The sequence below is a fragment of the Phaenicophaeus curvirostris genome, chromosome 3, assembly GCF_032191515.1.
Source record: "Phaenicophaeus curvirostris isolate KB17595 chromosome 3, BPBGC_Pcur_1.0, whole genome shotgun sequence".
Taxonomy (NCBI): domain Eukaryota; kingdom Metazoa; phylum Chordata; class Aves; order Cuculiformes; family Cuculidae; genus Phaenicophaeus; species Phaenicophaeus curvirostris.
The window spans coordinates 84,338,579-84,364,871 of NC_091394.1; the positions used below are offsets into that span (position 1 = coordinate 84,338,579).

General features: G+C 42.9%; 1 protein-coding gene across 1 annotated transcript in view; it reads right to left on the minus strand.

Moving 5' to 3' along the window:
* The window catches only part of EXT1 (exostosin glycosyltransferase 1), a 178,415-nt gene that overhangs the window by 21,932 nt on the left and 130,190 nt on the right, over window positions 1–26,293 (minus strand). The window contains exons 2-3 of the mRNA XM_069854575.1: window positions 4,916–5,009; window positions 2,127–2,234 (exon numbers count right to left, since the gene is read on the minus strand). Coding sequence (XP_069710676.1) covers window positions 2,127–2,234; window positions 4,916–5,009 — 202 coding nt within the window. The remainder of the gene's footprint in view (window positions 1–2,126; window positions 2,235–4,915; window positions 5,010–26,293) is intronic.

The following is a 26,293-nucleotide window of genomic DNA, read 5'->3' on the forward strand; positions in this document are numbered from 1 at the left end:
AAAATGCAGATCGTTAGCTAAAATATTGCCTGCAAAACTAGTAGATAAAAGCTAAAAGCATGTATTAATACATGTTTTTCTAAATTATCATGTCACTATACCAGAATGGTAAATGACTGCATCAAATTTCATCTATTGAGGTCAATGTTCTTTCTTTTCATTACTTTTCCAGTAAGTTCCAAAAAGTAGAGGCATAATGAACATCACCTGCACTGGCTGTACATGTAAGTCTATTAATCACATCTGGAATCATTAGCAACAGCAAATATATGATCAAAGTCACTTCACAGCTATGATGTGGCATATTTGCTATAAACTCATTCATTTCATTGCATTATGTGCAACCTTGCGTGCATGAGTGTATATGTGTGAGCAAGAAATAAAATCAATACTCATTCCCAACCATGCCTTTTGAAAGGGAAGGCTGCTTTGACTGTGAAGGTTACTTCAAGAAGTTATGATTTTACAGATCACACCAAACTTGTGAGTGTCTGCAAATGCAGTGCCAAGGTTAAAAAAAAGCCTTGGTGCCAGCTCTGTTACAACAGCTGGAAAGAAAAATCAGAGCTCCCATTTTAACTGCATTTGCCTATTAGTTATTAATCTACTTGTTCAGAAAGACAGGTGGGGAAAATGATGTATTAATCTGGCAGGATTACACTGGAATTATTAGAACTGGATGACGTCTTAATAAAAGGTCATTTCAGTAATAAGTAGGGGGAAGGGAAAAAACCACCCTACATAAATAAATGCAAAAAGGCTGTATTAAGCTCTCTCAGTGCTATGATGAGGAGAATATGCAAATAAAAACATCCGAGCTGCTCTCAAACAGGAAATGAAAAACTGTAACATAACAAAAACATTTCCCAAAGCAGACGTTCAGGCCCTCTGCCAGCTCTTTAAAACCACTGTTAATAACGGTGCTGTAGCTGCTCAATATGGAAGCAGCTGTGAAGAGAGCGAATGGCATGTTACCGGAAAGCAAATTATTATTATTTAAAGAGAGAAATAATTTTGCTCAGAAAAATGTGCTGTCCACAGAAGCAAAAATCAAATGGCTCTTTTGTATTTGCAGCTTGTATCACATTAAGGAGAAGAGGCAGCACTTTACAAGGCTTGCTAGGCCTGCTCTTCACAAATATTTACTTCTTCAGACAAGTAAGTAGGCACCTAACAAGATTTTCAAAGGCATTTTTCATTTTTGGGGTGCCAACACACCTGTACTTTTGAAGGCTTCTCTCCATGGATGACAATAGCTTGTCACTTTGGAAATGAGTTAAATTCAACCCCCCCACCTCCACCCGTTGTTAGTGACTATTCCAGATCTTGTGGGATCTCAGCTTCGTGCTGGGCAATGATGTTTTTATTAAATGCGACTTTGGGGAAACCGATTCTTCAAGAACTTCTAACATTGACTTCACCACATACTTTAAGAATGTATTTAGAGTACAAAACCCACTAGGGAAACAGAAAAAAACCCTAATGAATTTAAAACCAAAGTAGATGCTGAAGGCAGCAGGGAATTTCTAAATTCTCAGCCTGCTTTTTCCAGTGAGCTCAAGCAGATTAACATTAAGTGACATGAACTCTACTTCAGAAAGCAATGTTGCATGGTCCAGACATCAGAAAAGGGACACATTCTGCTTCTTACAAAACTGTTAGGTGGTAACTCTCGTGTAAGAAAATACCTCCTCTCCTGATGAGTTCCTTCAGTACCTGCCAGCCAGCTGCACAGCACTGGTGGGACCCTTGAGGATAAACACTTTCTGAAGGACTAGAGCAGAACCTGCTTTTGAATGTTTTCTCTCTCATCCCAGCACCCAGTCCAGGACAGCCCTGACTCAGAGAGGCATCCAGGTGCTCCACATCAGAAGAGATTTCATGCTCTTAGAAAAATTAAGACTCTCTCTTGCATTTAAGAATGTGGCCTGGTGGCTGCAATGACCTTCAGGTCAACAAATGAATGATGTCATATTAAATGAGTTCATAGTCAGTGTGACACAGACAATCTCTTAATGATAAAAATTCTTTTACAGCCTTGACCTTTTGAATTCATCTTCCCCATCCATTTAGATGGCTGCAGCAATAATCAACTGGCCCGCTGGAGGACATGGTCTTTTTCTTACCTGTAATAACAATCTCTCATCGCCTATGACGGCAGCTTGGTTCCAATCAATCACTTCTGAGAATGGCAGCTCCCATCCGTTGCTAAGCATAACTGGGACACAGGCAGCCTGCACGCACACACAGAGGCATTGCAGTCGTTAGCAGGTACAATGATTAGGGCAAGCTTTGAGGTTTGCACCAACACCATGACCATTGTTTTCTGCACACTCAGAAGGAGAGGCCACCTGGCAAAGAATACCAGAAGCTAGGGGCCACAGGTAGGTAGCCCAAATGTTCATGGTTTTCCATGTTGTGCCTATTCATATTCACTGAAAGGTTGGGTTTGCATGGAGAGTGGCATTTGAAATCTGGTGCTTATGCTGCCAGGCCAGGGCAGAACTGTTAAAATGATATAGATGTAATCGTGGAGAATTTAACACAAAATGATGGCCTCCCTTGCTGCTTTGTGAACCATTCAGCAGGCAGCTAACTCCCTCAATTCTTATAATATGTTGCAAGACAACCCTACAGAAAATATATATCATGTTTAATTCCAGAGCAATTTTCCACAAAGGAGGAGTGAATTCCCTATCAACTGACATCAACTCTTCAAATAGGGGCAACTGCACAAATACAACTTACCTGTCATCACCTGTCTACAAAAATAAGAATTGTTTTCTGTCTAAAAACAAACAAAAAGCATACACATTTAGTATCTATTTCACACTAGTATAATCCTCCAAAATTATTTAATCTTTTCTGAGTTGTGCAAGTTCCTCTAAACATACAGTCAGTTTGCAAATATTCACTAAACAGGGCAGTATTTCCATTAATAAATGATCACTGTTATATCCTGGTCAGCTGGAACACAACTGAAGACCCAAACCAAAAGTCTCCTGAAGTGATACAAGAACCTATTACCAGATAATCTGCATCAAGTCTGGGCTCTGGTTCAGCTCAAGCGCTCTGAATTTTGTGCGGGATGGTGTCAGTCCCTCACGTACCTCCCTGAAGATGGTGTAAAGGGGAACCTTTCAGACTGCTGTACCTTCCTTGCTAACATGCATTACACACGAGATCTTAGACTAGTCAAGCTTTCGCATTACAGCAGTGCTTATAATGAGTAAAGAACTTGATCTTTGTAAAGAAATTACATTAATGGATGAAAAAAGCCAACCAGAAAACACTTAGCAATGCGTTTTCATGTTTAAAACATTTCACTAACATGGATTACATCTTTCAACATGGCCTGCAGCCAGATAGAAATTGGGAATTTATCAAAACCAGCATATACTGCTGCTAGCCTGCCAGGAAAATCCTCAGTGCCTGTATTTTATCATCATCAACCTGGAGTCTCCAAGTTCTGCACAGCGAGGTACACTCCCTGCTTTCTTTTCTTGAGATGACGTATGACTTGTGGCCCAGTCCACAAGAAAAGACCTGAGCACTGTTCTTCATGAGGATTTGAAGTGATCTGTCATGCCAAGTAAGCAGGTCCCACCTCTTCCTTGGAAGAGGCTGGAGAGGGAACAGCTATTTCCATGCTAATTATCTTCTTTTGAGTAGGAGCAAAGAGGTAAGTGACAGCCCAGAACACAAATCTCAAATGTGACAGTAGGTGTAGGGTGCAGTGGTTAAACCTGTGCCTAGTACATTTGATATGCCCTGGGGTATCCAAATACACCCACTCAAGACATGACACAGGACCTACTGGAGACCTTCTGAAGAAGCAGCAGAAAGCCAGAAAGGTACCCCAGACTTCTAAAATGACATTATACACCTCCATCTAGCACTTTAGTCCTGTTCTGCATTGCAGTAAACAATACTCTTTAATAGCAGCTGGGACATTTTGTGGTTGATGAAGAAAAGTGATGTGATGCTATTCATGAACAGCTTTACTGCCAAAGCTGAGACACTTCTCAAATGGCAAAAGGACACCCAGAGGCAGGATTCTGTAAGATGTCCTCATCTGCCACCTCACTGACACCAAGAATTGCCTCAGCCTCCCCTTTCCTCCTTTCCAGTCCCCATGGAAATCCAGATGCTGCTCCCAGAGCATAGCTGCAGCATCTCCCAAAGACGCTCTGTATGGCTGACTGAAGATCCAGGACTCAAGGGATGAGCTGATCCTCATCAAAAAGAAAGGTCACACTGGCTTCAGCCAGAGTAGGTCAGTGTCAGGCTTGATCACTGTGCTGCCAAGCCACCCTGCCACAGTAACTCAGGAGCCACTTTGCTGCTGGCCAAGAGCAAAAAAGGGAGACTTTTAACCACAATAGTTTTAAAAGGTGAAGGGGATTCAGGTGCTCTCCCAGACACACTGTGAGCTCCCTGAGATCAGCCGACACCCGCCTTCATGTGAAGCTGCCATCTGGGGCTTTATGACCTCCAGACCACCTTCTGCATATTCAGCTAGCACCATCACAAGACAGGCAGTGCATAATCAGGTCTGTTTTGGCTAAGTGAAAACAAAAAGCTATTTTCACTGCCCCAGGGCTTGCTTGTAGAAGCCAGGGTCTCCCACAGGAAGTCCCACAGCTTGACAAAATACTGCTCTAAATTGGTCCGACCCCTCAGCCCCACCACACCCAGGGAAACCCTCTTCCTGGAGTTAAAGCAATTCAACCTTCAGTGCTTAGTCCCTCCTGGGAAGAAGCTGACAATTGCTCCAGAAGTATGAAGACAGGCTTTTGCAAAGTGGATTACTGTCCACCAGGGAAATGAAATACATTTCTCTACTCCACACCTCCTTGCTCTTGCACGCTGAATTGCAGCCAGCATAGCCAACGCTTTAAGCTGCAGCTCTTACCTGCAGGGCTTCCAGAAACCTGAAAGAGCCAAGCCTGCGGCCACGGGGAACCAGACAGAAAGTGGCATTGTGCAGCATTTCACGGTAATCATACCTAACAAGAACAGGGGAGAAAAGAGAAGATTCAATTAGTACCGAGTCCTGGAGTAACTGGGCATGAAAATGCAAACAGCTGTTGAGACACATCTGGATAAAATCATCTCCGACCAAGACTGCTCAGCACCAGGTTAACTAGCTTCCTCTGTGCCTGTCAGCCATCTCCCCGCTCCTTTTTGTTCACCTTAAGGAGCAACCACCATGGGAGAGAGCTGCGGAGAGTGGTAATGACACTGAGAATGAAGGAAACCATTTTGCCTCTGCAATAATCAGCCACTGCTATATAAACAGGTGTACACAGATTCTAACAATAAACTTATATTAAATATTTTGATACCCAAAGCATTGTTGCAGCACTTCTCTGACGTGGACTTCCACTCAGATTTCGTCAATGTCATGCACAACTGTGTTCATTTCTACATCGGAGGTTTGTACAAAGCAAAAATATTCAAAGTATGTCAAAGAAATCTTTGCTTATCAAGCAGGCACTAAAGAATGGATGGGGGGTGGGTTGGGTTCCAATGACCCACTTGGTGGTTACTGTCAAGCACAGTGAGAGGGATAAACTGCCAATTTTGGCAATTAACCACAGAGCTGCAGTGACCCCTGCTCTTCCAAATTAAAACTTCAAGGGCTTAGAGCCACTACTGGTTTGGGTTTTTTTCCGATTCCATCAATCACCTCAAAACCATTTACCAAAACCACACATCAAATCCTAACAGTTTCCAGCCTGTTATTAGCTAATTGTACTTCTGGCAAGCCCAAAGAACTGTGAATGGCATCGACCTCACTGGGCTGCTCCATCTAAGACAAAAGGATCCAGATTAAACACCCTCCATTCTCCCGAGCATCCTGGCCTCTGAGGACAAATGTTTTTTTGACACTAACTTGTGGAACTGGAATTTTCGAACGCTAATAATCTAATTTAACCATAGCCTGAAGGCAGAGCAAGTTTTTCTGTATGCGTGTATATGTGTATGTATATACATATGTACATGATTATATTTTACATATAAAAAGTCCAGATCTATGCTTATATTCTCACACAGGCCAGACAGATGGGAGTAAGCCAATTTTCAATTATAAGCTCTGTCTTTAGGAAGAGACATCTTGCAAAGGCCCATTTGCTTAAACAAGCGTGAATAGCTAATTTGCACAAGAAAAGGTCAGTGTAAATGGATTAAGATTATCTCCACTGAGAGTAAAATAAAAACCCTTGTTGCATTAATTAAAACTACAAAACAGACTTCAAAGACATTTTTTTAAAAATCATATCTCAACTTTGGTTAAAATACATATATACATATTTCATCAGAGCAGCAGTAATTTCTTTTGCTCTGTGTGGGATATTGATTGGCAGCCACATCCCAGCTCACCAGCCAGCAGTGACACATCACACAGGGTAAAATATTAGTAAACTGGAATACCAGAAAAAATTTTAAAAGCTGCCATTTTTAAGCATTCCTTTTTTACATACCGAGAGGTCCGAGACTCATCGCTTTCACTGTATATTGTATGACGGAAAATGTTAATAAACACCAAAGATAGAATACCCTGTAGGGCTAGAATACGCCAGTCAGAAGTCCCCCTTCATTAGCTAGCTAAAAATGTAAAATCCTGTTAATACCCCGGAATGCAACAACAACCACAAAATGTCGATGGCAGAACCAGAACACAGAGAAAAGCAGTGAACGAGGCCAGCACAAGTGAGTCTTCCACATGCCAGTGATACCTTATACTGGGCACCTTTTCTTTCATATCTAATTTGCTGACAGTAGGATAGATTTACAAAGTAAAAGAAAAAAAGAAAAGGATTTTGTTGACCATTTCCCACCTGAAAACCAGTTAGCATCTTGCTCCCATTTATGCGTTTTAAAGCCTAACGTGTGATTTATTGCTGAGCTCGGGAACAGCACGGTTCATGGTCATCAAGCAATTTATCTACATCATATGCACACAGAGAGCTTCATCCTAACCTTGATGTATGGGCACAAAATTTCCACTCACTTCAGGGAGAATCCACAAATACAACACAAGCAGACCCAGAGTAAAGCAACAGCCATTGAGAGATGCTGCAGCGAATGAACTGCACCAGAGATTATTCTCATAAACAAATTTCTCCACAATTTCAACTTAAATGTTTTCAGGCGACTCGACACAATGTTCAAGCATAGTGCTAAGGGACTGATTTCCAGTTTAATCCCCCCCAGCGACTACTCCAGCACCAAGCTGTGTGAAATCCCTAAAAACAGGGTGCTAATTTTATTTCTACTAGTTTGTGGGTAGCATGCCTTAGCTGAAAGACAGAAGATAGACCAGTATGTTTAAACATAAATTTGGAAACGCCTTTCACACAACACATGCAGCCAGCAACGAATACATAAACATCTCTGTCAAGCTGCAAGCATAGCTTTGTAATTTGAAACATCGCTTGTGGAGTGAATCACTTACACATACCAAATAGTACTTTAGAGTCGAGTTTGCAGCAGGGACCATTTCATGTTTTTCTCAGAGTGCCAGGCAGCATTCAGAGGAGACCTTGGCCACAAAAACACTGCATTGTGAATGAGGCTCAAGCCTGGGGACAGAAGGCGTCAGGGAAACCCTCAGTTTCAGCCTCCTTCCCATTCAGCCCTGCAGGAGCGATGCACACAGCAGGGAGTTTCAGCTTTGCTGGTGTTTTCTCAGGGATGGAAAATTGCTTATGTATGATGGGCATTTTCTTCCACACAGGAATCATATGTCTCACCTGAAAGCATCTCCACACTTCCCATAACTCTGACTTGATGTGAGATGATCTCTATGATTAAAGGTAGGTATCCAAGTCAAATCTTTGCTGGACTTGAAATTTCTCCTTCACTTGTCCAGGAGAAACTGGAGCTGGCACGGACATCCAGGAAAGCTCTCTCAGCTACAGCAGGACACTTGAGCATTAAGTGCTGATCTGACATCTATTGCAAATACCAATACTGCATCAACAACCGGCTTGATCTCCCCACCAACCTCACTGACTAATCTCAACAAGATCTTGGGGAGGCAATGAAGTATTCTAGCCCTGCTCACAACTGGCAGAGCGGCCTTAAGCTACAGAGAAAACAACCCAGTATTTAGAAGAGGTTCTTCTAGAGCCTCCTCCTTTTCTCCTTTTCCCCTGGCAACGGGAGTTGTATCTGTTTTCAGAACTACTTACTTCCTTTAGCTGGTAATGTCTAAGGATGGCAGAGAGATTTGTTACAGTCTCCCAGCTTGCATCGCTGTGGTTTCTGCAGACCCGAAGCTGCCAGTTTGTGGGGACGGCTCTGCATTACCTGCCCATCCAGATGCTCTGGGTTTACCCAGCTATGAAAGTTTTTCAGGCTCCACTTGCAGCTTAGGATTCAGAGCAAAGACCAGCACAAGCAACCAACCAGGCATTTCTTTCTTACTTGTGCTGCTTCAGTGTCACACTCCTTCTGGCACTTTTCCTTTCCTGCTGGCAGTTAATCTTTTTGAACATTTACTGCAGGAAGGCTTTGAGGGGAGTCAACTGCTTTGCTTGGAAGGTATTTATTTCCAGAAAGCTCCTGGTTTCTGCATTTGAAGACTGCCGAGGGTGGGGAGGGGGTCACATGCGCATTGCTCATATTCCTCCGTTCCTTCATTCTGCACGCTTGCACAGAGGTAACATTTTACTGCCAATTTTAGGGTCGGCTTGGCCTGGGCCTCAGCTGCATTATTCAAACATGTTAAAATCCAAAGTGCATATGCCTTAAAATGACAGTTGGGGCTTTAAAACTAAAATAGCTACAGATTTACTCCAAAGCTTGCGTCCCTCTGCAAGGATCAGCACTGTCTTTTATTAACTTTCAGGCTTCCTTCTGTAATGATTAAGTGCACCTTGTTCACAGCTAATACCTTTTTAGGCAGTATAAACAAATAGCTCTATTTGTAATCAATTCTAATTTATTCACCCTTTAATTGAAATACCCCTCCCTGCTACCACCCATAGCTGAGAAAACATGTTCGGCCCCATCTATCACACAGGTGTAACAGTGCAACACCATGTGGGCAATTATCCAAAGGAGAAACACTGCTCAGCCAAATGCTCTTACCATTTTAACTTCTTGAGCCAACACATTGCTTCTGTCTTCTCACCCCCTCCCTCTTTCTTTTTACCTTCTGATGTGCCGACCTTGTCAATCAGCACATGGATTAGAGAGCTGCTTGGGATTCCTGGTTCACCATTATCCAAAGGAGCTCAGGCAGGCTGCAGAGGCTCTACAGTGACTAATCAGCCATGCCATACATTCCTTCTAGCAGCTGAAGCATTTCGCCATGTCACTACACTTAAGAGATTATAAACCTGCTTGGGAAACATTTTCACTACCAATTTTAATATAAACTATTTTTTTTCCCAAAGCCACACAGTCATCACCATTGATTAAAGAGGTCTACGAAGACGTCAGGCTGTCCAGCTACCCAGATGTAAATATTATCATACTTTATCCAGATATATGTCACCTAGCACGTAGGAATATTTTCTTATCTAATCCTCTGAACACTGATACGGGATACCATCACCATCACAGATGGAAAACCTGAGATACAGATAATTGGTGGCTTCTGCAACAGCTAGACAGACCATGATAATGCTAACCTCTGCGTCCTCACCTGCTCCCCTCCTTCCCAGTCATACAGCGTTCACCGAAAACCAGCCATACGTTATGGCTACCAAAATTCAGACAGAAATACAGGAGCAGAACCCAAACCAAACAAAATGGGTTTAACCCAGCAGTACATATTTTAACAGTGCAATAGATAATCCATCTTTCGGAAGATGCTGGAGCTTGTCTTTGGCAGGGAGCATCAGCACATAGCGCTATAGATGCCAGATGGGACCAGAGGTGTTTTTTTTCCTTCCTGAGCCCAAAATTGCAATGGCATTTTACCAACTATGCCCAGGATTCCCTCCCTGAATCTGCAAGGCCACGAACACATGCTACATCTTCCAAAAGCCTCTGCATCAGTTCAAGCATTACAACAAAGGCACATATTAAACACCTACAATGCAAGGCTAAATGGTGGAGTGTTTCCCAGTTTTCCAGTATATTCAGTATCAGCTATTGACCAATTGGCTGGTTTTCCATGTGTGAATGCTTAATGCAGATGTCTCTGAACTACTGGCTAGAGAGCCTGAAAAGAACCCCACTCTGTCACACGGAGTATTTCGTTGCTTGGTTTCCATTAAGGTATGTTGGCTTTTAAATAAAATGTCAAGTAAAACTTGGCACTGGAAACACCAAGTGAGCAACCGTCTTTATAGGCAAGCTGACAGCTCAGCTGTGCATCAGATAGATAGCTGCCCAAGACTGAGCTCGAAAGACTAACGCAAACTAGTTGGAAGGGTGCTGTCTCCATTAACTGCTTGCCTTGGGATTTACAGCTGTGCGACGCTTTGGGGGGATCCTAATGCCAGTTAACAGGCTACTGGCTGGCAGTTCATCTCCCTCTCTGTAAGAACTGGTTCTGGAATTAGAAAGTTTGGAGGTGCAAAAACATAATTGGAAAACTTTTTTTTTCCCCCTGCTTAAAGGGCTAATTGATTTCACAGGTGTTTAATTATCATTTGCTGTGAGATAATACCTTGTAGTGCCATAAAAAATGGATTTAATTTTCAAGTGCTTGCAAACCCATTGCCAAAGCCAAGTTAGAGCTAAAGCTAGATAATTATTCTATAAATCAAACACACTGCCTCCTTTCTTTGAAATTTTTAATACTTGGCTATAATGATATCTGACGACCTTGAAACTAACATAAAAAGGATTTTCTTGCCAAGTGCTGAAAGGCAGACATCGGAGTATTTCTTTCAGCCTGGTTCATTACCGCAGCCATTCCCGACAAGCCGCCTGGGCTGCAGGACTCCAAGGGATGCTACGGTATAAGCACAGCAGCAGCGTGTGCAAACAGTGATTTCACCACACAGGTAATGGGCAAGTATGGGTGTGAGCATAACCCTAGCTTGAAAATGCTGATAAATTAATGAAAATCTTGCACAATTCCTCCAGGACTGGCAGTGGAAATGAAATTCTGCAAACATCCAGCAACTACTGTACAACTGGTACTAAGGTTCTAATGTATTACAGTACAACTGTTTTCTCCTTTCGATGCCAGCATCTTCCTTTAGTTCAGAAGGTCAGATTAACAAAGAAAAACAGGGAAGTAGTTTAATGCACTGCTAAAGGAACTTTGTTACAGTTCGACAGTAACCGCTGAAATTTAAATCATCTTTAAAGCTTTCAGTGACATCATGGTTGGATTCAGTTCACTTCCACATTATGCACAGAAACATTTGGATAAACAAGCCATTAAAGTCAATGTAAATTCTAACAAATAAAAATGCTCTAACAATTTTTGTCTAAATATTTACACAGAATGCCCTGTAAATCTGTATGGTGCATGCAAAGCACATGCAACATTTGGACTGCCAACTGTCTCCCAGTGCAGCAGTTACACCACCTAGAATGAGTAGACTTACACAGTAGCAAATGTGGGCTCATCAACATCATTTGATGTTTAAAGATAAATGCTTATTTAACAAGTGTATCAGAGTAGCACACTATTTGTGGGTAGCGTGTCAGAGGCAAACCTTGCTGAGGTGCCTCTCTAGGCAGCGTTACGCCCCAGTTACCAGCAACCAGCTAATAGCATCATGTAGCACTGCATCTAAAACCAAATACCGGCTCCCAAGCTTTGAAGTCCTCTAAGGGCACCTGTTTCACAGAAGCACCTCACTGTGCTTGCAGCAGGGAAACTCAACACGCCTGAATAAGAAAGGTCTGTAAGAAAGAAAACGCGCCACTTGGTAACATCTTCCAAAGAATGTAAATGCAGCACCATGTATAGTGGATTCACTACCCTGTAAGTCATCGGGAAAACACTGATGTGGATGAATGCACAGGAACACAAACGGACGCACATAGCCACAGGGTAATATTTTACATGGAGCCATCTCCTCCCCTTTCCCTGAAGTAAATGAAGCCTCTTTGCCCAAAATGTGTCCCCCTGGCACTTATTACCCATCAAGCTGCTGGACCCTTACAAGGTAAAGATGATCCAGTGCTTCAGGCAGGGTCTTTCTAACAGGATTCTTCTAACAATAAATTAAGCCAACATTTTGCATCATTATTGTACCTCTACCTTGCTATTTTCTGGAGATCAAACCCCCATTTTTGAAATATAATGTAAACAACCTAAGTCTGGCAGTGGGAGAAAAAACTGGCATTTCCATCTTGCTGATGGGGAAACTGCCACACAGCCTGAACTTGGCTTCATCTACTAAGCCTTGTTTCCTAGTACTCTGCAAAGAAAAATGCAGGAGTACGTTGAAAGTAATACCCAACTCTTTGACAGTGTGCTTTGGTGTTTCAACAGAGAACGAGTATCATGGGCTGCATCAGCAGAAGCATGACCAGCAGTGGTGAGACACCACCTGGAGGACTCCAGAGGAGTCCTGGAGGACACCTGGAGGACACCAGATCCAGCTCTGGAGTCCTCAGCACTGGGAAGATGTGGACTTGTTGGAGAGGGTCCAGAGGAAGGCCACAAAAAGAATCAGAGGAGAAGGCTCAGTGTAGACATTCTTGTGGCCTTTCAGTACTTAAAGGGAGTCTACAGGAAGGATGGAAAGAGAGTTTTTACGAGGGCCTGTAGTGACAGGGCAAGAGTAAGGTTTTTAAACTAGAGGGTAGATTTAGATTAGCTGTAAGGAAGAAATTCTTCACTGTGAGGGTGGTGAGGCACTGGAAGTGGTTGCCCAGAGAAGTTGTGGATGACCCCTCCATGGAAGCATTCAAGGCCGGGATAGACTGAGCTTTGAGTAACCTAGTCTAGTGACAGGTGTCCTGGCCCATGGCAGGGCAGTTGGAACACGTGATCTTTAAAGGTTGCTCTCAATCCAAATCGTTCTGTGATTCTATGATTTTTACAACTGGGGATATTACATTCTTCTTCATGAAGTGAATTTGTTTGGACTTTAGCCTTCTCTTAGCAGTGAAGCACTGTCAAACACTTGTCCTAAATGGCCCCATCTGGTCCCATTGACTGATTTCACTTGCTGTGACAGTCCAGCTGTTATCATCTTTGGGGTAATTTCCCACTGCAAAGCCAGTTTCCTTATTGGTTTATTCTCTAACCTTAAAAAAAAAAAAAAAGAAAGGGAAAAAAAGCCCACTATTGGAATTTCAGTTATTAAAGCATCAATTTGGATTAAAGACTCAAACAAAAAAAAATCCATACTGCATTTTCTGAACAAAGAAACAAATTTTAGCTCATCTACCACCCACTCTAATTTTGAGATTACAGGACAGACCTGAAAGCCTCAGAGTGCAGAGAAATAAAAGACTTATTGTGAGATGCCTCACCTGTCAACACCTGCTAGTTCTGAAGCCAATGATTCCCTCCTGCCTGTCAAATAAAAGGCCTTTGAATCTTTATTAATTATTTTTAAACAGCTCTTTTTTGAAAACTTAAGGTTAAAAAATGCTGAAGAGGATCAGTTTACTAGAGTTTCAATGCTTTAGTATCTGGATCTATTAAATGTTTTAACTAACTTAGAAATCCCTCATTACATTATCATATGAATAAAATCAGTGTTAAGCAACTGTTTATACTATAGTCAAATAACTGGATGCAGCAGAGTACAGAGGACTCCGATGTAAAGGACTCTGTTCTCTCCATTAAACTGCCTGTAGGACAAGCACTTCAGCAGGATAGTAGAGAAAGTATAAACCTCTGAAGATTGAATTAGAAGGGGTTATCATTTGTATCCATGCTTTGAATGTCTGGCTGACACCATACCATTTAGAATAGTCCTTATGAAGCTTATCATTTTCTCTTCAGCTCCACAGATTTTCCCATTACAGCTATCGAGCTCCTAAGTGGCTTGTTGGCATCTTTAAAAGTTATAGTCCTCCAGACACAATATCTAAAAATGGAAAGCAAAGACGATGTGCAATACTGGCTCTAATTAGACAGGAGTTCATTTCTATGAATGACTGGGTTTGTTTCCAAACAAAAAAAAAAAAAAAGAGGGACTTTAAACAGGAACTTCTGGCAGAGTCCCACGTTGTCTAGGCATGCTGACCCAAAATCTGACCGTGCTTAGAGGAAAAATTAGTTCAGCAAATCCATGGAACAACTTTGAATGGAATACAGAAGTGATTTATTTTTACTCATAAGAATTAAGCTGTAGCTTAGTCCCCAGGAGTGGTAACATCACAAGAGATCCAAATACTTCAATATTTTGGTTGTTTATCAGTCCTTGTATTTGCCTTTATCTCAGGATCTCAAAGTATTTTCTTCCTTCTTTCTATAAATGAGACCAAGCTACCTCGAAAATAGGAATAGAACACAAAGTAAATTAAAAATAAAGAACCTTAAAAAATAAAGAACCTGTGTATTTTGATTTTGTAAAGTTGAACATCAGGGTGAAATCCCAGCAGCATTAAGAGTCCAGAGGGGGTTCCATCCACTTGCAGCAAGCGAGCAACTTCTTGACTTAGTGAGGACCAATGTCTACAATAAAGCAGTGCAGGGGTGTGAAGTGTGGAAGGGCAGGAAACTCCATAAATTGTTCTCCTACTGCAGTCAACAGTAAGTCTTAAAATAATTTTCATTTTCTGAGAGAGAAAAGAGGAGATAAGAAGAAATATAAAAATGTACTGATAATTGTTTTTCAGTGATGCCTCCCACCCTGTCCTCAGTTTTGTTAACAGAAAGCTAAATTAGGCCACCCCGTGTGCACTTTGAGAACTAGGACTGTTCTTCACAGAGCGGCCAGGCAAAACAGAACCTGTCACTCTGCAGCTCTGCTCCTTCTCTGTGCTTGCTCACTTCTGCTGACTGCAGTAAAATCAAAACTTAAGTTTTCAATTATTTGCACTTCACAGCAAGAAAGGCAGTGAGAGCAAGAGTACAGTTTCTCTGCATCTCTGCATCACCAAGTCCCCTTCAGAGTCGGGCTCTTCTTACCTTCCGAGCCAGAGGAAAACATAAGCTGCACATCGTCAAGTAGAAGTTTAGAATTGCATCTGGCTGTTTTGAGGTTTAGGAAGAAATCTTTTACATTGAGGGTGGTGAGACACTGGAACAGGTTGCCCAGAGAAGTTGTGGATGCCCCATCATTGGAACTGTTCAAAGTCAGGCTGGACAGGGCTTTGAGCAACCTGTTCTATCGAAAGACACCCCTATGCACATTGGCGGGGGATGAGGGATAGACGCAATCTTTGAAAGTCCCTTCCAACTCAAACCTTTCTATGGTTCTACAACTTCCCACGGTGGCACATGGGAATTAAAGATCCCAGACTTAGCATGAGAAATTGCTGTCTAAAAAATCCCATGAGCATATTTGCATCCATGCATGCTTACACCTACAAACTTCCACACTATTTACAAAGGACTTTTACCTGGAAATAGTGATGTATGTGCTTTATTCTGACCTTGTGTTGACACACAAAGAACCCCACATACGATTTTTGCAAAATTACATTTTCAAAAATCTAGGCCCATTTCGAGGACAAAGTTAGAGGAATAACCAACCAAAACAAACACAAAAGCTCATTTTGAAGGAGAGCTCTTCTTGAGCATGCAAAGTTAGTCCTTTGAAAATCAGTCTGCAACTATATGTGCCAAACACTATCTAAACCAGAACATATCACAATTCTGAGTGCCACTTCTCATTTTGCTCCTAAGATTCCCAGAGCAACCACATACCCGCTGATGGTCAATGTCTGACTGATGTACCTGTAGCCCTTACACATCACCGCAGTGTCAGGCTTCTGCGCCATGCTGGGACCAATCCTAAGAGATGCAGATGGTGCTTCTTGGTCCATATTGATGCCCACTCCGCTCCTGGCACTCAGCACTGCGCAGAATCATCAGCTTTGCTTTTTTAGCATTCCTGCCCCACTGGGCAGTGACTGCCTGAACGTGCTATGTCTGTTTGCAAGCTAATACATTATTTACACAAACTATTCAGGCACAGCAGCAAGGATATAAAACATTTATCAACAAAGGGACCAGTTTGTCATTTTAAAATAATTATGTTTCTTTAAGGAAACCTACAAATTCAGTTCTCTCAAAATTATTTATTAGGTTATGCAGCTTGAAAGGACTCTCTCTTTTGGAGAGAGGAGTCTCCACCCCAAGTAAAGTTTTAACCATGAGAAATTTTATACCTCAGCAAGGATCTCTCAACCTCCCTGGTTTGGTAGCCAGAACTCTAATAAGAAATACGGGTGAGGTTAGGCCTATGTTGGTACCCTCTCCTGTGATCTGCCAGACACTGGAACACCTCAAATGAATCGTGGGGCTTCAGGGCAGGGGAGCCCCAAGTGTATTTGCAATTCTGCTCTGCTGTCAGTAGCTGGAGCACACCTATAACACACACCTGGGAGTAGCTCTACTAGCCCCAGCCTTGGTGAGATACAGCTGGGCATCTCCTCCAGCCCTACTTGGAAGAGTACGGGCCAGCCTGGCCCTGCCTGGCAAAAAAACCCTTTGCTCTCTACACATTCCCTCCCCTGCACTGACTTTTTATATCACATCCAGCAATTCAAGAGCAAGGACAAATGGAAAAGGAAAGGCGTCGGCATGCAAGTGCTCAGATCAGACAGAGAGCCCTGTGATCTGGTGGGCTTTGCAGACTGCCAAGGAAAACATGACTGTCCAGACAAAAGGGTTTACAAGGAGATGCCAGCAGTGATCAGATTAGTCAAAGGAACAACAGCTCTTTGGCCAAGTGCTAACAGCCAACAGATGGAAAGGAATGATGTTGACTGTAGGAGAGGCTATGCAATGACACAGAGCAGCATGCAACTGGACTGCTTTTTTTTGTACAGATGTCATAATTTTGATTTTAGTTTTAAAATATTTATTATAAGATAGTTATCTATTTTTTTTTTGTACCTACCAGTGATAAGCACAGAGCAGGTACAGAAACATCCATATAATGGAAGCTTTTGTATTGGGGTAACTTCAGCTTTCTACATCTTATAAGCCAAAACAGCATCACCCCATGCTGGCAGGAGAATGCGCTGCACAGTTCCCAGCTGAGCCTAGGTTTTGTATGCCATGTCCCGAAGGGGTACAAATGAGACCATGAGCTCTCTCCACAAACATCTGAGCAGCTCTTCTTCCCCAGCTCCCTCTCCCAGACTCCAGATGGGCTGTGATACAGGCATTTCCCTACAGTAGCACCTCAAATCACACGTCAGACATGTCAGCAATTTCTGCCACAACAGAGGGTATAAAGGTGCACACCTGGAGCAGGTGTTTTGGAGCATTCCCATGCAGTGCAGATACTTTTTACATACTGTTTAAAGAGACTATAAAACGCAGTAACTCAAAATCCTCTGTAATGCTTGGCATCAGAAAGAAGACATTTTACCTTAGAAAGGAGCAATTCTATAAAGGATTAGAGAGTCACTGTGGACAAGCAGCTCAAGGCTGTTACAGAAAAGCAAATGAATCCTTAGATACATCAACCACGTTGTACACAGAGAAGAAATGACTGTTGTGTACCAGGAGTTGGTTAGACAAATACCTGAAAACACCCAACACTAATACCCCCACATTCCAGAAAGGTGTTGAACAACTGAAGACAGAGAAAAGGGACAAAAAAGTTAGTTAAGGGAGTGCAGTAAATACCCTACCCAGAGAGACTTAAAGACCTCAGCTTATTTGGCTTATCAGAGAGAAAAAGCAGCTTGATTACAGCATGTAAGTGTCTCTACAGGAAGAAAAGGAGAGGGAACTGAGAGTTCTTCAACCTGCTGAAAAAGGGCACAACAAGAATCAAGAGGTGGAAGTTATAAGTGAAACAAACATCAACAGAAATCTGCAGTAATGCCCTCGCACCGAAGCTATTTTAACTACTGAACAAAACTGCCACCAGAGATGGCTGCTCCTCCATTAAGCACAGGGGTAAAGCGGGTGACACAGAATGGGTTGTGATGCACAGGAGATCAGACAGAATAATCTCTTGGTCCATCTGGCCTTCCATTTTCTGTAAAATCTAGTATCTGGTGTTTCCTGATCATCCAGAGCCTAAAACCTCTGCCTCCAATATTCTATCACGCAAATTTCATCCAGTTAGATCAGTACTGAAATGCATGGTGATATGAAAAGGAATAGTACCTTCTGACAAGCAACTCACAGCGATACTTAGATCTCTTTGCTGGATTTACAATAAATTCTGTAAGACTAAACATTAACAGACTAAACTCGATAGAAAATAACGATTCAAATAACTATAGAAAATTCACGATTTTGCTACTTCCCAGCAACACACTCAACTTACTCAAGAATTATTTATCTGATGAACAGGTCAGTTTAAAAAGTATCTTTTGTTGCACATAGATCAGCATTAAATTTCTATAGATCTCAATTAATTTCATACCTATTATACTCATCATAAGACTCTTCCACAAGGATGATCATCCCAATCAAAGTGCCAAGTGAAAAGGTTTACTCTGCAGTTATTGCTTTGGTAAAGTTAATAAAGGCATCCATAAATCTTCAGGGAATAAGCAGAAAAAAAACCCCAAACCAACAAATGATTATGCCTAGGTGGAACTTTTAAAATTATACTTTTTAATGGATTACTGAAACCCTGCTGAGTTCACCTGTGGATGCTGGAAACATGAATGAATAAAACTGGAAGCCTAGGGATTAGCAAAGTCACTACCACAATCACATTTTCCTTATGCAGAATATTTTGCTCTCTCCTCCTTTCAAAGGTTTATGATCCCTTCCTACTAATGCAGCCAGTTTTTCCACAAAACGTACCAAGTCCTCTATAATTCAGTTGGGAACATCAGTGTTTATTATCTTTTGCAGCGAGAACTTTGTTTAAAGCTAGTTTCTCATCATGCATTAATGTTCTGGTATGGGAGGTTTACAGAGATGGAGGAAGAACAAGAAATAAATTTGAAGACAGCTCTTTGCCTGTTTTATCGTCCCCCAGATTAGTTTGTGCACAGAGGGGAGGAAGGTCTGAGCGTTGCAATCACACCTCACAAATATATATATGGTTTATGCCTTCTTCTGCTTCAGGTTTTCTCGCCCCGTTGAGTAAATACATCTTTGTCAGAAACCCAACCAGGCGAGGAGATGTGTGGTTGTACCTTGCCCACACCTCGGCATCTCGAGCCGGCTGCCGTTTCCACAGGTGTCTCCCAGTTCTGCTCAGCTGGTGCCGAGAGCAGCCTTGGACCTCGCCTCACTCAGAGTATCTCTCACCCCCTTCTCCCTTTTTGGCCTTACAGGTTCAGTGTCACTCTGTGGCGACTTTTTCTATGGAGTTTTGAAGGAAAACGAAATCGCTGCCTCAACAAATTCCCTGAGAAATTCATGACAGAACTTTCAGCTCCAGTTTTGTGAGGAATTTGAAAAAAATTAAGCCTTTAAAATGACACATGACCTTATTGTCAGTCCCAGTGCTGCCACAAATGTCAAAAGCCTCAGCAAACACTGCTTGAATGAGAGATTTGACAAAAGTCCCATAAAGAAGTTATGGCAGATGTTAAATTCTAGGAATTTTGGGGTCTCTCCTCAACTCCCAGACTCCTGAACATGTGCAAATTCATTCTGCCCAAGGACACCAGCACACAGGATACACAGTTACTGAATCACTGCACATTTGGACAAATGCTGCAGGGAAGTGTCCATAAGCATCCTTTTTGGCCATTCATATTCATCACAGCTGCAAACCAGGAGTTTCTTAGCCTTAGGTCTTAATGCACCTACACTCTTGCTCATTTGCAGCAACATAACTAATCTGCATGTGCTACATGTGTAGGGAAGGGCAGCTTTGGCTGGACCAGAGGATCTGCAGCTCCACAGTGTACCAGGTGCAGTGATACAGCGCTGCTTTCTCAGTAATACTAAACAGTTCCCACTAAAAGCTGGTACCTGTCTCATTCAATTTAATTTCCAAGCAGCAGAGAACTCGGTAACCCCCGCTGCACAGGAGAGGAAAGAATTGCTGAGGTCAGAAGGGAGCAGGCTCAGGAGATGGCCAGATGCTGCGTGGGAACAAGAGCTCCCTGCCTGTGAAGGGAGAACAGGGCTCTAGGGTTAACCGGGATTGAAAGGCCAAGCACCCAGCAGAGTCATCCCCTTGGGTTGTCTGGGACCTGGCGGTGGCTGGGTCCCCAAAGGACAGGATAGCAGCCTCCAGCCATGATCCTGCTGTGCAAGGCTCTTACCCGTGCACTGCCAAACCACGCTGCCCTCAGGGGCCTGCGCAGATGCTCTCATAAACTAGTGCATGGAGGTCACCACAGCCAGGTTTTTGCATGACCCTGTCTGCAACAGCCCTGCTAAAAGCTGTGCTCTCTTGCCAAAGGCATGAGGCTGCTGACAGCCATCCAGGGCCAAGAATACATGGTGCCTGTGCCCAGGCGGCCCAGGAGATGCTTCAGTCCCTTCTGCCTGGGAACACGATGCAGCAGCGGGTGTCCTCTGTAACCTCAGCCCCACAGCTTCAGCCTGTGGTGTTTGAAAAAACTGGCTGTTGTTTTCACACATCGACAGCAAGAAGGCTGTTGCTTTGCTCTGTTCCCTGCTCAGAAAAACACACCAAGGTCAAAGAAAGAACATGACTTGAAAGCTCTTCCCAGCAGCATCAGGGTCTCGGCGCCTAACAGAGGTTACACCAGCAGGAAAAACGCTTCTGCCTCTGACGTCTGTATCGTGACCCTGAACAGCCAGTGCTGGGTGAGTTTTGGGCTTAGCCCGAGGACTGTTTGTAAAATGATCGATGACGCACGCAAATGGGCTCTTGTTTGTTTTACTGTACACTGCAAATATTGCTTTTAATGATGAGTTTTTTGCCAAACGGTTCCAAACACACCCAAACTGGGATCCCAGAGATAAAACTGCAAAAGCAAAGCAACGTGATCACCGGCTATCTTCCAAGAGGGACTGATCAACATCTTCTGATTTGAGCTTAGCCTGCAGGATTGTTTTAGCAGAGGTGAAAAATAGAGACAAGTAATGTCACCTAGCCACCTCTGCTGCTCTTTGGATCAGCTTGAATTGCAGGGAGCTGTTACACTGCTTTTAAGCTGAAAATCCTTTCCCACTCAGCTTCTGGAGCAACTCAAATCGTTACAATATGAATTCCCTCTATTTCCAAACAAGATTTAATCAGCACTTCTTTCTGAAGGAGTCTAAATTGGTAAAAAATACACAAGTGCAGGTTCTGGTAGCAGAATCTCTAATTACTTTTACTTATCAGTGAAAGCAAATTGGTCATTACTGCATGATTATACCATGTCCCAAACCAAGCAAAACTGAATTCATGCCTGTCTGAAAATGAGGTGTGAAAGGCTTGTAAGAAGAAGGTAAGCGAGCTATTCCCCATCCGAGCCCTCTCCTGAGGTCAGGTGGATGATGTTGGCCAGATTCTGCTCTCAGTTACTCTGGTGTGAATCTCAGTGGAGTTGCTCTGGATTTACACCGACGTAGCTGAGAAAAAAACCTGCCCTGTCAATTTTCCTTCTTTGGTGACCATTCTTCTAAATCTTGGACTCCATCTTAGATCTGCTTCTTCTTAGGAGTTGCCTGACTTCACCACAATGGCAGCTGGCATCTCTCTGCTGATCTGCCAGGGTTTTGCTCAGACGATTTCCAGGCGGCTTCATGGACACTTTTAGTTCTCAGAGAAAAAAGCAGCTCAAGAGGTACCTTGACTGTTCTGAGTGCAGTCATTCTGCTAACAGGTCCAAATGGCTCTGCCAGTGCCCCAGAAAAAACATCAGCAGCACCACAGAAATTGGAGTTTAATGTTCTGCATTAAAGCTAAGGGTTTTTTAATCTTTGGCACCCATGAAAGGCTGTTTTTCACAAAACTGAGTGATAAAACCCTACAAGAAACACTCATCCCCAAACTATCTGTATGGCTTTTGCACACATCTGTTTCTCTCCTGTCCTCAAGAGATGTCTAAAATGTAATTAACCAATTAATTTGCAAATATATTCTAATTTATTCAAGGCAGATTTTCTTAGTGTTAAATTATCTGACAGAGAACCATACGCTGTACACAGGAACAGGACTTCATTAAAATACCAAAGGTTACCCAAATGGAATAAAAATTATATTTGTACTACAGTCAGCACGTACTTATATCCCCTAATGAGAAAATGTGTTTGTGTTTCCCTATTTCTAATTTGTTTTTGTGCGTTTGGTGTAAACCTGCGGTTAATACATTTGCAACACCAAAGTACTGCACCTAGTGTGGAAACATGAATATTCTGAGAGGTTTCCATGTCCGTTTAACTTGCAACAGAAATTAAATCTACAAATAATCCACCAGCAGCACGGGTAAAAGTCTTCTCTCAGCCCAAGTGATCCCACTGTTCATTCGTTATTGAGAATTACATCCGCATCCCTGGCCAGCTGTGCTCCTCCCATCTCCCTCCGCAGGTAGCACCATTGGCTGGGAAATCTCATTCTAAGTGAGCGCACTTGTGCAAAGCAAGTCAAAAAAAAAGCTGATTCCTTGTTCTTGACTGCTGCATTGAACTGCTTGCTCCCCCTACAATTCAATAGCTGTGTGGGTACAAAATACAACAGCTGCTTTCAATTCTGCAAGTTACTGGAGAGATTGTATCATTCACCATCCCATGGCATCAGTCACAGCTCCACTTGACCTTCTTGAAAGCAAAGAAGATGCACTGTTGTGCTCAGCAAAAACACTCAACAGCAACAAACACAACACACCCACCTCCCACCCTGTTACTAACTCTCCAGGTATTTTATTATACAGTGTTAGCACAAACAAAAATACTTTGTCTGAATACACTGGGCACATAAGCACTTCTTGCAGACATTAATACCAAACAGCTGTTTTCTTCGCTCAACAAGCAACTCAGTATTTTTATTAGAGTTCATCACATGCCAGTTGCACCATGGTCAATTAAGACCAAGTTACAGTTCTAGGTGTATGTTTGCATAAGGGACTGCTCCTATACTAAAAGGCACTCTACCTATATCTAATGCATTAAAAAATAAGGGCCTTCCCCCACATCACACAAGGAAGAGTGGCTGAGCTAGGAACGGCAGACAGGTCTCTCGGTTCGGCAAAGCCTGGGCTGTAGAGATGCTCCCAAGCCTGTTTTCCTGCCACCAGGGCTACGTGCTCACAGCAGGCTCTGTAAATTAAGCGCTGTTGGCGTTTGCAGGTGCCAGAGCGGCAGGAATCCATCAGCAGCAGTGCTGAGCCTCCCAGGAAAAGGGCTGGGGGCCACCTGGGCCACGACACCTCCCATGGGGTTTGACAGCTGAGCTGGGTGGTCCCAGCAGGAATTAAGAGTGCTTTTCTTATTTAAAGGAGAAGGACCAGCCAGCTCTTGTCAGGGTGGGCAAATTAGGTCAGAAGACCAGAAAAGCTGGGCAAGAGTGAAACCTGTACCTCTTTGGGTGCACTATCAATTTTAAAATTACAGTTTTTGCATTTTTCTCAACTTATTTTTAGCAGCAATACTAAAGCAAGTGCATAAGGAGGCAGAAGTGCCTTATGTGCCCCGTCCTCCTAATATTTAATTTTTAAAGTGTTTACTTTGAGTGTGCAGTGACCTGGATGAGGGGATGGCCTGCAAAGTGACTGACTTGGAAGGTAACTACATTTATAGCTAGATGAATAGCAACCATCATAAGGGCAAGAAAAATACAAAAGGAGTGGGATGAAGGAGGAGAAAAGGACCATTAAAGGGAGGAGGAGGAAAGGACTTACAACTCAATGGTGGGATATGAATGGCATTGCTCAGGCAGCCCCAGATGCTCCCACAGGAGAATCTGATCTGGGTCCAAAGACGGATGATGAGAGGGAGCAGAAACAGTTTCCCAAAAAGAAAGCAAGTGTTTAAGTTAAGGGAGGAGACCAGAGCCAGTCGGATGGGGAATGCAAAACAATGAGCAATACAAAGCAGGCGGACTTGGCACTCCCGTTTGGTTGCAGTTGTACAATAAGAACAGCCAACAAAAAGAAGATGGATTTAAAGCACTACAAGCGCTACTGCACCCAGGTGCGGTGCCAGGAACACATGGGGTAACTTCAGCAGTGAGGTGAACTGTTTTGAGTTTCCTATCACAGCCCATTTTACGTGAGGAGGACTTGTTCGCATGGCTTGATGTGGCTGATTATTCCTCCAAAAAGCTTTCAAACTCATTTACTTTTGCTCACATCCAAACTGAAGCATTAAGCAGTGCAGCTATTTATTTGCTTGCTGCAGTGGTCACTGAAAGAGCTACCTACAACCACTGAGGACTGAAAATAAAGCTCTGGTGATTTCACAAATAAACCACAAAAATCCCCTCATAAATTCTCTCAGTTATTTCTAGACTTTGACTTGAAACCCTGCCCGTTTGTGCTCCTGCTGACCAAACTATGAAATGCAGACTGTTGTACACCAGTGGCCTGTTGAGTGCAAGGAGCATTGGGTTCATGTTGGCTGTCTTGTGGGGAAATGTGGTTATCTATGTTCATGGGTGCAATCTTGTTCCCCTATGGAAAATTGATCAAATTAATTAAATGCATTGATTTAATTGATGTCATTAAATAACTGAGTCTTTCCTGCTCCTGCTGCTCCTGAGCCTTCTTCCATCCTCAACATGTGGTTGGAGACCTTTGAATCCTTGAATAACAACTGGAGATTGCTTCTTTTCCCCTACTTTGAAGCATTCTTGTCCTAGAAGTTGTACATAATTTACTCTTTGCTATAATGTACCACTTAAAAACTGTGCAATCAGACAACACTTCTCTGCATTAGTTATTAAACTAATGGATGCATCCGCCACTGACCAAAGATGCAAAGGTTGTGAAACATGAAAAAGGATGATCAAAACCAGCTCATTTTAGCGACAGCTTAAGCTATTAAAACATACTCAGTATCATCTGCCTTAATGTCAACCACGGCAAATTACTGTCCTGATAGAAGACTGCAGAAACAGAGCACAATTTCTCCTACATTTTTCATATAAAGCAGATGACACTTTTTACCTTGCTCAAGTAGGGTCTACCACTGACAATACATTTCATACACATACTGCTTTTGGCTTGCCTCTGAAATGGCATTATATGCTCTCAGATCTCCCCGACAAGCCTTAGCTTATTTAAGACTCGTTCAATATTTTCATTTCAACTGTTGGGAGATGAAAATAAAGTGGGGAGAGGTCTGAAATTGTCACACCATCAAAGAGCATTGCCTATAATCACGCAGTTGTGATTTAAAGCCAAGTGACAGTCTATAATTGAATTGTCTGGGGCTGCCTACGGTTTATTTACCAAATTCAGACAGTCTGCAAGGGGGTCAAAAGAGCACAGACCTTTACTTATTCATAGGGAAAGCAGGAAAGGGGCCCTGGTACTCCAGGTAGCTCTTGTATTGAGGAACCTCCTACACGTGTCCCGGCTTTTACATCAGTTTCAGCAGAGCAACAGCAAAACATCACCATGTCAAGCAGAGGAGAAGATGTGTTCATCGGCATAGGACCTGAGGAGAGGATGCAATTCTGCACAGAAAACTGCTTAACTCCCTCTAGATGAGGGCTTCATCAGGCTGAGAGGGAAGAGACATTTCCCAAGCCTTTGCTTCTATACCTATCTTTTCCTGGGCTGTCCCATGGGTAGAAGGGCACTTGGAAGCAGGCACAGCTTCTTCTTTAGCATACTTAGAGGTATCGGCCGATTAAAAATAAATAGATGTGATAAAGCATCCAGATAAACCCATTCCACTCTCCCAGCACAGGTCTGCACAAAGCTGCAGCATCTGTGCCAAGCTAACCCCCAGCAATACAGCCCTGCCTGCAACAGCCTCCAAACCCAAGGGGATGAACGAACGCACATGGTAGAAGTGAAGGATTGCTAGCGCTTTCGCTCCAGGGAGCTGATGCTCCAGCCTTGACCCCAGCCTCTCCATCAAGAACAATTTGGACATCTGTCCATGCATAAACAGGAAATAAAGGTCTGAGGCCACCAACGCATTAACACTGAAGAGCTAGCACAGTCTGTTAATCTGCACCACCACAATGTGTTAATCGTCAGCCCCTGCCAGCTAAGGTCTCTGCTTCTCAGGAGCAACACAATAATAGAAACATGATGTTTACGACACATTTTTCCCAGCAAACATAGCCTATACTTTGGATATTTCTATGATACTTATACGCAAAACAGAAGACACAGAGAAATGTTTCTGCAAATCTGCTGGAATGGCTTTCTCATGCTTTGCCACACGGGCTTT